General features: G+C 41.4%; 4 protein-coding genes across 4 annotated transcripts; 2 read left to right on the top strand and 2 right to left on the bottom strand.

Moving 5' to 3' along the window:
* Positions 1–2,335: 2,335 nt before the first annotated feature.
* NEUTE1DRAFT_116779 (uncharacterized protein) lies at positions 2,336–2,798 on the top strand (the record flags this gene model as incomplete). The annotated part of the gene is made up of 1 exon (XM_009852189.1): positions 2,336–2,798. The coding sequence occupies one exon, from the start codon at positions 2,386–2,388 to the stop codon at positions 2,608–2,610; it is 225 nt and encodes a 74-aa protein (XP_009850491.1).
* Positions 2,799–2,800: 2 nt separating this feature from the next.
* Positions 2,801–5,038, bottom strand: NEUTE1DRAFT_80854 (uncharacterized protein; the record flags this gene model as incomplete). Its single annotated transcript, XM_009852190.1, has 1 exon — positions 2,801–5,038. One exon carries the CDS (start codon positions 5,036–5,038, stop codon positions 3,008–3,010), a length of 2,031 nt encoding a protein of 676 aa, XP_009850492.1.
* On the bottom strand, positions 5,031–5,457 carry NEUTE1DRAFT_116780 (uncharacterized protein; the record flags this gene model as incomplete). The annotated part of the gene is made up of 1 exon (XM_009852191.1): positions 5,031–5,457. A coding segment is annotated over one exon (330 nt), but the record flags the coding sequence as incomplete, so codon positions are not given.
* A 7,281-nt stretch (positions 5,458–12,738) lies between these two features.
* Positions 12,739–12,912, top strand: NEUTE1DRAFT_42286 (uncharacterized protein; the record flags this gene model as incomplete). The annotated part of the gene is made up of 1 exon (XM_009852001.1): positions 12,739–12,912. A coding segment is annotated over one exon (174 nt), but the record flags the coding sequence as incomplete, so codon positions are not given.
* Between the last annotated feature and the right edge of the window lie 193 nt (positions 12,913–13,105).

A 13,105-nucleotide genomic window follows, 5' to 3' on the forward strand; every position in this document is an offset into this window, starting at 1 on the left:
TGTGTGCTCCGGCGGGTGACCGGTTCGTGAGGAAGGAGCCGCCGAACACATGGTAAGCGAACTGGGCAAGATCTCAAAAATAGGTAGGAAGGCATGATCAAACCATAGGCTATTGACCCTCACCGGCGTGTCTCCAAGCGCGGGCGGGAGCAGATGGCAGGAGCACATGCCACATCAACGCCTTGGAGCGCACCCACTTCCGGTTCCTTCCTTGTTGTCACTGAAACGGCACTCCATCGGGATGGACCTTTCCTCTCTCGCACTTCTATCCTTTCCGCTTTGCCTTCCTTGCACTGCATGATCACTAAACAAATCAGCAAATTCTGCCTCGATATCCTCTCCAGGGTGCCTACCTATGTGCTCAAGCACGTTCGTATTGTCGTGTTTGTTTCGATGTCGATTCATGTCCATGTCGTCCGATAGAGAAAGTCCCCACGATCGATCGGCAATCGCTTCCCGCTGTCGGTAACTGCCGCATGATCTCCATTTTTTTTTTGCCATACACCTCCCGGTCGTTTCAAAAAAAAAAAAAAAAAAAAAAGAAAAAAAAAAAAAAAAAAAAAAAAGTCGCTATACAACCGTCTCCATCACGATCCGACGACTACCGGCACTTTGGCGAAATCCTTGATAGCCACCCGGCGGTGAAAAAAAGAAAAGAAGAAAAAAAAACGGTCCGAGCTACCTTTGTTGAGAGACGGTTGAGCGGCGGATAAAGTTGTGGATATCATCAATTCGTTGAGTTCCTTGTTGCACTGTTCCTCCACCCGGCTGTTCCTGCGAGACATTTGTCATTCATCATCAATTGTCTTGTCATGTGGATATCCAAGTGAGGCACGATCCGACTGCCGGTGGATAATCTAAGTATAGAACTTCCTCTCATAGCTTATCGCTTGGTGTGATACGGATGGTTTGTTGTCTTCGAGTGACTGGTAAGCCGCCGATCATGTCGTGATTTATGCGTTTGGAGTGTTTGGGGATTACAACTTTCTTTCGCAGTGTTTGCTTCCGGTTGGAATGATGCTGTGGGTTGGGAGAAGCCATGAAAAGAGCCAAGAGCAGGGAAAAGTGCTGGTGGCCGAGCAAAGCTGGCGATTATTCTACTGAGAAGTCCATGCAAACAATGCTGGTGTACTTCCCACTGGCGACTACTCGGAATTCCCTATGGAAAATATGATGAGATGAGACAAACGGTCAGGAGGTTGTGTCTTCAAAGGTTTGGATGACGATGAAGTGATTTGCTTCTTACCTCTTCTCACTTAGTTCACTCACCTTAAAGCTCGTCCAGTTTCCACAAGTACCTCGCTCCGTATCATGTTTCCATATTCCAATGGACTGGCTTGAATCAACCCAGCTTCTCGCATATCATCATCACAGATCGATATATTCGTCCTGCAGCCTAGGAAGCGTCATCTTTCCTCTCCACCGGGGCTCAGCTGATCATCTAAAGTCCACCTAGCCGATTTTTGCTTCAAACACTGGTCCCTCACCAACACAAAAACGACACTCTGTCAATATAAACCCCTAAACTCAGTCTGTCCCCAAATTTGACCGTTCTGCCCGGACTTTTGCCTGCCGTCATCTGACCAGAAGCTTGGACCCCGAGGCCCATGAATACCTAGTACCCAAGGAAAAGCATTGAACAGGACACTCCTTGATTCCTCCCCCTCTTTCCCTCTAAAACACTCCAAGTTATCTCGAAAATGAATCCTTCAATCCAGATTCCCCATAGGCCTACACTTGCCTAGTTGCTTACCCCCAAGCAAAAGCATCAGTTTTATCCCCCATCTCCACCAACCACCTAGATACCTGTCGGTATCATCACTCCTCTCTCCCTCCAACGATCGCAGGCCCTGGTACGCTCTTGCCTGACCAATATATCCGCAAATACTAGCTTCACAGACATGCCAGATCAAAGCTTCACGTGCCAGCGTGATTTGGTTCCTTCGCTTGAAAAAGGAGGTCGTGCGTTGTGCGAGTGTCCAGACCGACTGTCAATCGTGCCTTCCTTGTCTGATCTTGCACCGCCAGTCGACGGATCGATCCCACAATCTCTGCAATTCCGCGGACACATCCGATGCTAGCCGGTCGGCCCAAAGTACGTGCCAGACAACGGTGTCGAGGGAAGGTCAAGTCAGGCTCAGGATAGTAGTACCCGTGCCCATGACCACCATGAATGACCTGGCGGTTTAGTATCACGACCGCAAGGGGTTCTCACTTACCTGCCTTGTGCTCATCATATTTCCTCTACAAGTAACCGTGGTCATTCAAGACATTTTGAACGGAAAACTTTGTAAAATCTTGTCACAAAGGAACACAAAATGGTCGGCGATGTGAATCAAAAAGGGTATCTTGCTAATCTCTAAGGTATCTTACTCTTCCCTAACCATGCGTCGTCTGATCCTGGCCCAGCGGAATGGAAGGGTACCGCTGCTAATTAAATGCATGCAAATACAACCAAGAATCCTCATTATCTCATGGCTCCCCCATCCTCTCTCCCTCCCAGCTCATTTTGTGGTCACCATTTGCCCAGTGATCCTATGTCTAATGTGTATTTTTGACCCTCTATCAAGTCCCAATATGCGTGAGCGGTCAAGATGCTCAGTGGTGTGAACTCAACGCAAACACAAAAAAGGTGTCGGAATCGCATGGCCAAAGTTCATCATGTGCTCCTTGTCCCAACCATACCCCCCAACCCGACCCCATAGCCTCAGGTTTTGTTACTCACAAAGAGATACGCCCAAAGTGTAAGTGGTGGGGAATGGCAGTTCGTTTCGAGATGGTCATAAGATAGCCGCAATTTGACCTCAGCGCCCTTTGCTTGTCGCCCCCGAAAGATACGATGTAACTAAATAGGGACAGACACAACCAATATAAACGCCCATGCAATGCAAGCCACGCAAAAGAAAAAGAGAGTAACGGCCAATGGGCATAACATGATGGTACAGGGGAGTCAATGCATTCGTAAAAGAAAGATCATCCTCGTGAACTAAATGCCTAAGATTGCATGCTAACGCCTTGGTTGCTGTGAATATGCAGATGTCGCCGGCGGAATATCCCGTAAAGGCAACGAAAACGATTGACGAAAGGCAGGGATAGGCTCCTGATACCGACCAGCTCCGGCCATTGTCAACCCACTATTGGGCATGGCGAATTCTGGAACAATGCCCGTGCGCACCTCGTTCCGCCGCCCAAGCGGTTGATAGTGTAGCTGAGTCGGAGGAATCGGGTTCGGGAGATGGTATTGTTGGAGAAAGGCCGATGGCGGGGGATGAAGCAGTGTTTCGGCATGTCGGACCGGTCTGTACGGGCTCGTCCGCTGTTGAAGATATATGTTGGAAGGAGAACTTGCCGACATCGGAGTATGTATGAGCGGCTCGCCGATGGGAGATGAGCCAAGATAAGCCCCGCTTGAGGTCAGGCTGTGCTGAGACTGTAGGCGGTTCGCAGACAAGGCATACTGAGAGGTCGGGTGAGCCGTTGTCGAAGCTGCAACGACGGTCGACGGCGAGACGCCAGAGCCGCTGGTCGGCAAGATTGATGGAATGGGAGCAGCCGCCGACGTGGAGTTGACGTAGGTCGCAGCCATGCCCGGAGCAGGTAAAAGGATGGGAGGCAAAGAAATCATGCTCTCCGGTGCGTAGCTGACGCGGGAATAGACTTCACCAGGGAGCGTATTTGCCGTGGATGATTGAGCGTTGTTCAATGTCAAGTTTGACACCGACAAGCGCGCTTGTTTCAAGGCCATCTCGCTCGTCGATGGAAGCGGTGCACAGGCAAATTCTCGAGAATTTCTGAGGGCTTCAGGTACCGTTACTGTGGGGTATAGGGTTTCTGAGGAGGCGTACGGCTTCAACGGCGTCCGACGTTTAGCTGGCGGCTCTAGAAGATCAAACTCTGGCATGCTCCTCTTTCGGGTTAAGGGTGTGCTTGCCGGGTTCCAGATTGGGGTTTGGCCGGCGGCATGGGTCGGCCAACCTTGGCCAGAGCTCTGCTTCGCATAGAAACTCGCGCTTGGTGACTGTCCGGCCAGAGTCGGCTGCAGTGGTGAGGGAAAGTGCTGGCCTGTTGTGGGAGAGGGCAAAGCCGAAACGGGGAGGGCGTTTGGTGACGGTGCCAACAGATCTGCTGAAGAAACTTGTCGCGCTCGCTCCAGATATTCGCGAAATCTAGCCAGCTTAACCAGCCATTCTTCCCACTGCTTCTCGGTGACCAGAAGGCTGTAACGCATATTTCCCAGAAACTCAACCTCCATAACATGAATCTCGTTCACCGAAAGCTGGGACACCTCGGACCACGTCTTGTTGGTGTATGTGTTGTCGTCGAGAAACTTGTTTGCTAACATCAGCGCGACCGTGAGCAGCCGATACTCACTGCCTGGGAGCCCATGCATTTTTGGGTTCAGAACCTTGAGTCGATGAATGTACAAGAGAGACAGAAGGATAACATTCTGTGTCACCTGGGTAGTCGACAAGAGGTTGTGGACCCATTTCTTGAAGTTGGGGCAAGCGATGGCGGGTCCCTCGATCCGCCGTACAGGGGCGGCGCCTGGACGAAGGGCATCGTATGTCGCGGCCTGCTCAAGTACTTTTGAAGTTTCGAACCAAAACAGTGCTGTCAGATCGGCCACCAAATCCGAGAGACTTCCGCCTTTGGGACTGATACATGCCGGAACCTGCAAGCTGTGGAGTGCCATGGCGGCATCCCGCTTCGAGATCTCCTGTTCTCGTCTGATGGGGCTTGGTGAGGGCGGTCTTGAGGGCCGCTGCGAAGATGGCCTCCGTGATTGGTGCTGCTGCTGGTACTGCTGCTGTTGTTTCTGCGAAACGTATTGTTGTTGGTGTTGCTGCCGTGGTGGACTTGGCTGCCGTGGCTGGTGTTGCCGCTGTTGGTATTGCTGATGCTGCTGGGCATAACCTCGCTGTGCCGAACCTGAATTCGAGCTAGTGGACGAAGCGGCAGTCGACCATTGCTGTGGGTTGGGGAGGTAAAGCGACTGTGTATCCGAGTAAGAACACAGTGACTCGGAGTTGTTAAACATGTGGGCCAAATCTCGAGGCGGCCTTTGGGACACAGCACTACAACTGGAAAGTGCTGGCAGAGTTGGGTGAGTGTAAGACCTATGTTGTTCGTAGGAGGGAGTCAACTTCGGCACTTGGTATGTGGTACCCATGTCGTTGTCGTATGGCGGCGTCTGAAGACCACCGGCACTGCTTGGATTTGACTTCTTGATGAGGTTTCCGTAGCGACGCCAGCCAGATACGAGTGATTGGGTTGTCCACCGGTCGACAGGAGACTGATGCTGACTTGAGAAAGGCGACGAGGAGGGGAGAGGGTTCTGACACCGCGTCCTGGCGAGATACATGCCGCGAGAAAACTCCTTACGGCGGGGGAAACAGCGGATATGACGTGGTGGGGGGAAAAAGTCCGACGACGACAAGCTACTGCACCAGTGACTGTAAGTGAGCAATTGGTGAAGTTGATTTGACGATATGGCTTTCAAATCTGGATCAGAACACTGAGGTCAGAAGGAACCCCGGCATATGGTGACGCCTAGACGGCAATTGCTTCCTTCTCGTTTTCTCTGCCGTGGTCTGTTTTTTTTTTTGGCAATTTGAAACTGGACTGCGGAGATCGAGGACAGGAATGCGTTGGTGACTGTAGTTTTGTATATCGCTCCTTCCAATATCGAATTCGAACCTGCTCTTGCCGGCAGTCCAAGGCAGGCGCGAAAGGGCTAGCGGCGTCGCGCGTGGATGGCTCAGAGGCAACTTCCAAAGTGCTCCGGTCGCAAGTCGTTAACCGGATCGAGGGAACGAGCTTCCTAATTCAGGTACTATACCGGGCCAAGTGGTGTGTCGCTTCTTTGACCGTAGTCCTTTATAGAGAACGCCTCCCTTTGCGACAGGACAAGCTCGGATCAAGATGGGCGCAATGAAGCTTTGTCTGTGGAAGACTCTCTTCGCTGCTGGAATGACACCCTGGATTGGCAAAGAACAGGATATAGCATGGAGGGAAGAAGAAGGGGGGAAGATTCGAGTCGTTCGTACCCGGGCCCGGGTCCGTGTCGTGTCGTGTCGTATCGTGTCGTGTCCAGTCGTTCTCGCGATCGAGGTAATGTGGGCGTGGTCGTTGCCGTGGATGTCCGTTGTTGTTCGTGTTTCCTCTTTACCTTACACACACGTCCACCGTGACCTTTTCTGGCGACAATGGAATGGTGGTGACGGGAGGATGAGGCACTGGTCACAGCGAAGCCCCTGGTGACAACGTGGTGATGCTCTGAGGCTGAAAGGGAAAGCAGAATGAACAATAAGTCGAAGTTTGAAGAAGGGGGGGGGGGGGAGGATACCGGTCAGAGTACCTCTATCTCTAGGGATGGAGGAGGAGAATAATGAAGGAAATAGAAAGAGTCGAGGTGAAAGCCTCCATTTCCTCTGCCATGATCCATGTTGGGTTTGGGGATGAAGGAGGTCATGGTCCCGTCACGGTGTTCCGTTCGATTGCTTCGTCTTTCCCCGTCGTGGTTGCGTACTAGTATGTATCCGTATCGGGTGAGTACCAAAAAAGTGAATTTGGGAAGCGTGTCAGTGGGGATCCCATGTTTCCATGTTGGTTCAATGCTTGTCTGCTTCCACAGGTCACTCCGTTGCAGGTCACTGCCACTAGCGAGCGGACCCTGGTCTTGTGGTCTGGTCTGTACATTCCCATGTTCCCGTCTTCCACTTGTTCCTCTTGCGAGAACCCGGGACCCGCTGCCAGTGACAGTCTCTTTTTTTTGAGGTACGGTGATACATATCTCTTTCCTGCTTACATCCAGGGCGTATGTACGTATGTACTGCGTACTAGGAGGGGGGGGACCCGACTGACCAGCAATGGAAATTGCATCCAAGCCATTCTCACGCATATTTGATCTTGCTGAGCCAGAGATTGTTGCATCGCGACCTACCTCTTGGTATTCGGGCTTGGTACTTACTCACGCAACATTCAGCAAGTATCACTGATGACCGAATGTCGTTGTCAGCACATTCCGAATCTTCCTCAAGGTTTTGGCGCTGGCCAGTCACGGCCCGTATCTTGTCGGGTCCCGGATGCAAAGAGGAAAAATAAAAAGCAGAAGGCTCCAGCAGCTGCGTCCAGTTGCCCACCGCCGGTCGCGTAAAGTGCCTTCCTTTGCTCGACATCTGGCTTCAGTGTGGAACAGGCAGATCCAGTCGTCCGCCAACGTTGCCTCTGACTGGCTGGATGGTCTCTGCTCCATTGGGTCGATGGGTGGATCACGCTCACCAAGGAGCGGTCCGGGGTCTTTGCCATTTTCCAACCCTTCATTGAATGCGCTGCATGGCCATGGCCGCTCCTTGGCTCCTTCCACTATAATTCTTGGCCTTGTACCCCCGTAGAAAAGAGCAAGCAGGACAGGAAGTGTGGACAGGAAACAACTCGAATTGTTGCGAGTCGGTGCCGGTCAATCAAGACTGTAGTCTGTGTAATTGGAAAGGTGCGTACTTGCTGCTACTCCTACAATTTGGCTTTTGATTTGTCAGTTGTTAGCGTCTTACGAGTTACCGTGCCTGACTGAAGAATGAGTGGTGGTGGTGGTGAGGTAGGTACCGGTAGGTAGGGGCAGTGGGCAATGAGCACACGGACCGGGGATCCACAAACAGAACCTTTCTACCAATCCAATTACACCCTTCCACTTAAGTCCCTAGCGGGCTGGCATTGCTCTCACTCGAACACTGCCCTGGGCCACTGGCGCACCACACACACACACACACACACACACACACACACACACACACACACATTGGCACTGCAGTTGTATACACTACGGTAGTGCATCTCGGCTGTCTTTTGTCTCGTTCCCATCAGTCAGTCCCAGTCGTGGATCAGTAAAAAAAAAAAGAAGAAGAAAAAAAAGGTAAAGGTCTCGGCGAGGATACGAACACATTGGCAGGCCACGCGGTTTGAGCGACTTTTCACCTCGTTTTCTCTTTTTTATTTCAGACTTCCATGAAAACAGGTTAGCGCGTCCGGAGATCCATTCATGTTAACCTCATCCCTGCCGTCAACGGCGTCTCCTTTTGTGTCCCTCTAGTCGGGATCTGTCAGATAAAAGAGGTGACCAGGGTGGCCAGCCCAGCTACCTTACATAAGCTGGCCACGCTAGCATTACCTCGATACTAGATTTTCTATATAAGGGATTTCCCCACCACAGAGCTCTACATAATATATAGTCTATACCCTCTATTAAATTAATACCCCTACTCGTACCTATATTCTATAATTAAGAGTCTTATATATAATAATTACTAGTTAAAGTAATCCGGATAAATATAGTATAGCAATTACTTACCGAAGTAAATAAAGCTATATAATGTAATGCGATAATATTTACTTTTATTGATTTTAAGACTGCTAATAAGGTTATCCTTAATAAATTTAAAGATTAGTATTTCTAGGAGAAGGAATTTAAAGATAAGGCTTTTAATAAGGAGTTTTAATTTTTTATTAACCCGGATCTTAAGAAGCGAATCCCCTAGCCTACTACTCCTATTAAGCCGCTAGTTACTAATTTTTGAGAATTATTTAAAAATATCTAAATCTAGTAATAGATTTTTGATACTATAGAAGTAGACAATAGTCTTCTGGTAATTAACACCCGGTTGTTTTAAGCCGCTTAATTAATTATAGTCCCGGTCCGGACTTTAATATTAATTTAAATTCCCCCTAGTCTGCTTGTAAAGGTTTCTTTTACTATTAAGCGCCTAGGCTTTATGTTTAAATCTAATTTTCGAAATTATAAAACGGCTTTAGTCGATTATTACTATAAAAAGAAGAATTAGGATAAATTTATTATTAACATTAATAATATTAAAGATTGGATAAAAAAAGTATACTATTAAAAAGTTTTATTTAGTTTATTTCCTAGAAACTGAGATTATTACCATTTAATATAATAAATTCTACATATTAATTAATTATAGTCCGGTTAGAGTTCAAAATGATACCTGCGCTAAGTATTAGGAGAAAGACTACTTTATTTGTACTTTAAAGAGTTAGATTACTTAGTTTAAAGAATAGGAAGGGGTTATAATTATTAATTAATACTATAATATTAATAAATATATTAACCCTAAAAGTTAGTAGTAAGACTTCTTCTACATAATAAATAAATTCCCTAATTCCCTACTTAGTACTTGGGCTATAATATATTGCTAAATTAAAAATAATAAATTTTATATCCTTATAGATATAGCTCGGGAGTTTAAATAGGCAATCTTTAAAACGTTTCTATTAAATAAAGGTTATTCTTAAATTTATAAGGGTAGTACGTTTAGGATAGTAATTATATATATTAAATTTAATAGGGACACTTCCAATAACCCCCAAAGTAATAGAAGTAAAAAGCCGGCTAATAATTATTAAGATTATTAAGATTGTAATAAACGGTTAAAGAGGGCTTACCCTACTTATAAATATATAAATTATAAATTTAAATACTATTAATATATTAACCTAGCGAATTAATTGGAAGACTTTAAAGAAAATTAGTACGTATATAAGTAAATTAATAAAAATTATAAAAGAGATTCTAAATTTATAAATAAGATCTAAAAGATTTTAAAAAATTGTATTGTAAAGAAGATTAACAGATTTTATTAAAATAATATTAGTAACTTCTAATTTAACAGCCGGCGGGTCAGTAATATATATTATAAAATGAATTTCCTAATACTAAAATCTTATAAGAATAGATTAAAGTATTTACTAAGAGATTTAGTGATTTTTAATTTAAGTATAATAACTTATATTCTTAATAAGGCTAGTTGGTTTAAGAGCTTTAAACCCGTGAAAGAGGGAGATTATATTTAAGTGAGAACTAAATTTATTTTAATCAAAGGATATAATTTAATCTATTTAATACTAAATAATAATAAAGAATTCTCTATTAATTTTAAATTTGACAACGTTGCGCTTATACCCGGGATGGTATACGATTTAATATTTTTAAAAAGGTTATTAGAAAAGAGACTATATTAGGATTAATTATTTAATTCGGGGTACCTTCACTTCTACTCAAATAATAATTATCTTTATTATTTCTCCTTAGAATTCAATTTATTTATATTAGAATATATACTACTTAGAATATATACTAACCAATTCTCTTTTTATATATAATTTTACTAATTTACTAATAAAACCGTTAGGAAGCTTTAAAAGGGTAATACTTTACGCTAATACTTTTGCCTTAATTATTTAAGATTAGAAACTTTAGTCCAATTAATGGATAAAGAGTACGGAGTACGTTTAAAGGGCCCTAGTTTTATTTATTGCAATTTCTACATAATAGTTAAAATAAAGCACTAAATATATAGAAAGGTCCGCAATGTACCAGAAGGTCCTAATCTCCACTTCGCTATTAATATTTTTAATTATCCCCCAATTAAAGTCCTTAGTAGAAGTACGGTATTAAATTTAATAGTTATTATAAACTACTAAGTTAGGAAAGTATAATTATATTACTTACTAGACTAGATAGCAGACTTAATTATCACTATACTAACGTTATTATTCAATAATTTTAAACTTTATTACTAGATCCGATTAAGGGTAGTTAAATATAATAATAAAATAATTATAAATAAACTCTATATGACTACCTTCTTAATAAAATAAAGTATAGTTCTCGAGCCCTCAGCTTTATATATTTAAATATAGAATAGCGGCGCCGAATATTCAGGGGGTATAATTAGGGAAAAATCAGCAGTAATAAGAGAATTAGTAAATTTACCTTAAGAACTCTAGAGAAAAATAATAATAGTAGTAGTATATTTATTAAACTTAACTCTATAATAGAAATTTGATTGGAACTCCCTAGAAGAGCGCTTTACTATATATATAATTAATTGCGATAGTAGTTAATAAAGACTAGTACTACAATTATCCTACTTTAAAATCTATAGCTATAAAGTTTTTGCGCTTATAGTTAATATCCTATACGGTTAAAAACGGACCTAAAAGTTCAAATAACGTACTTAGGTAGGGTATTTAGTTGGCTACTAGTCTAATAATATCTATTATGTTTAAAACCTATATATAAACTAAATAATTATAATAAAAGATATAGTCTTTAATAAAGACGAAATTTTTATAAGTAAAGTTAAGAAATTCTATAATACCTTTAATATCTCCTTTAAAGAATTAGCCGTATAATTAAATGATATTTATTAACTAAGTTCTAATATATTTAATCTACTACCTATTAGAAGCGCCGAAGTAAAAAATAAAGAGACTAATCTAGTTGTTAAATTCCTCTCCACTATTAATAGCACCGCAACTTCCGAACTGACCGAATCTATATATATATAAGAGAAGGAATAAAGAGAGAGCATTAGAATTCTAGTATTGGAATTATAGCTATAAGATGATTAGTAGAGTATAATAATAAATAAAAAAGTGGAAACGGGTTATCTTACTCCCTTAGAAAATCCAACGTCGTTCTTTATTAATAACTTTAATGTATCGTACCCTTAATAGAATTAATTAACGTATAATAAATATTTCTATTATATTAGGTCCTTCTTAATTACTTTAAATAAAATAAATATTAAATTATACAATAGACGGCCTATTAATAAGGAAACCCTTAATTAATTGAGACGTATAACTACTAGTAAGAAGGAGGAAGGAGAAAAGTTCTCCAATAATTCGAAATTAATTAGAAATATTATAAATTATTATAATGACTTTAATACTTTAGCTAATTTCTACTAACGAAAATTCCCTCTTCCCTCTCGGGTTTATAAAGATTTTAATTATTATTTATTTAGTAATTGCTTTTATAAAACTAAGCGAAAGTATATAAAAGATTATAAGGAGAAGAAATTGTAGGCGTAGGTCGATAAAGACGAATAGTATACTAATATAACTACTAAATTATTTAATTTAATATAAGTATATATATACAAAATTAATATAGAAGGGTATTACTTTAAGTATAAAATTCGTTTAGTAGTTCAAAGAAACTAATAGTTATATAATAACGTACGAGAAACATACGCTGCTACCTTCGTAATTTAATTCTTTAGAATTATAATAGTAATTGCCGCCTACTTCGATCTCGAATTTAAGTAATATAATACGGTTAATACCTTTATTAATATAGTACTAAATAAGATTATCTATATAAAACTACTATATAATTGGGAGTATAAGGGTAAAGTATTAAAGCTATTATATATTTTATATAAATTATGATATTCTCTACTATTTTAATAAAAGGAATTTACTGAAACTCTTATAGAAGTTAGCCTTACCCCTATCTCTATAGAACTATATATACTAATTAAAGAGAGTATAATTGTTTTCTTTTATATTAATAATATTACTCTTATTTATAAATTAGAATATTTATAATTAGTAGAGGGAGTAATTATTACTCTCAAGTAATATTATTAATTAATTAGCAGTTAAAATATCTAATAGTTCTTAAGTATTAAAATTATTTAAGACTATTTATACTACTTACTTTAATTATCCTAGCGAAAGTATATTCTTAAAATAATTAAAGAAGTTAAATAGAAGAGGAAACCCCCTAATAATCCTATAATAATTAAAGAGCTTACTTCTTAACTTCAATGCTCTATATAGTATATAATTAAATCGTATTAATAGGCAATTAGTATAGTCTTATATTTTACTATTATTACTAAACCCAATATTACTTTTATACTATTTTAATTAGCCCGCTTTCTAATTAACCGCAGACTAATTTATTATTTAGTAGTTGAGCGAGTAAAAATATACCTTTATGGTACTAATTATTATACCCTCCAATTAGGAGGAGGTAACGAATTTAAATTTTATATTAATATATTTTTTACCAATAATATTAACAACCGAAAAAGCTTATAAGAATTCGCAATATAATTATTTGGTAGTATAATTAATTAGCATATTAATAAGTAAAATATAGTTACTACCTTAATAATTAAAGTAGAGTTATTATCCTTCACTTAAAGAGTAAAGGAAGATATATAGGTTAAAAAGCTCTTTAACTCCCTTACCCTTTAATTCGGGGTTAAGGTTATCCCCCTCGGTTACAATA

This window comes from Neurospora tetrasperma (assembly GCF_000213175.1).
Source record: "Neurospora tetrasperma FGSC 2508 unplaced genomic scaffold NEUTE1scaffold_3, whole genome shotgun sequence".
NCBI lineage: Eukaryota > Fungi > Ascomycota > Sordariomycetes > Sordariales > Sordariaceae > Neurospora > Neurospora tetrasperma.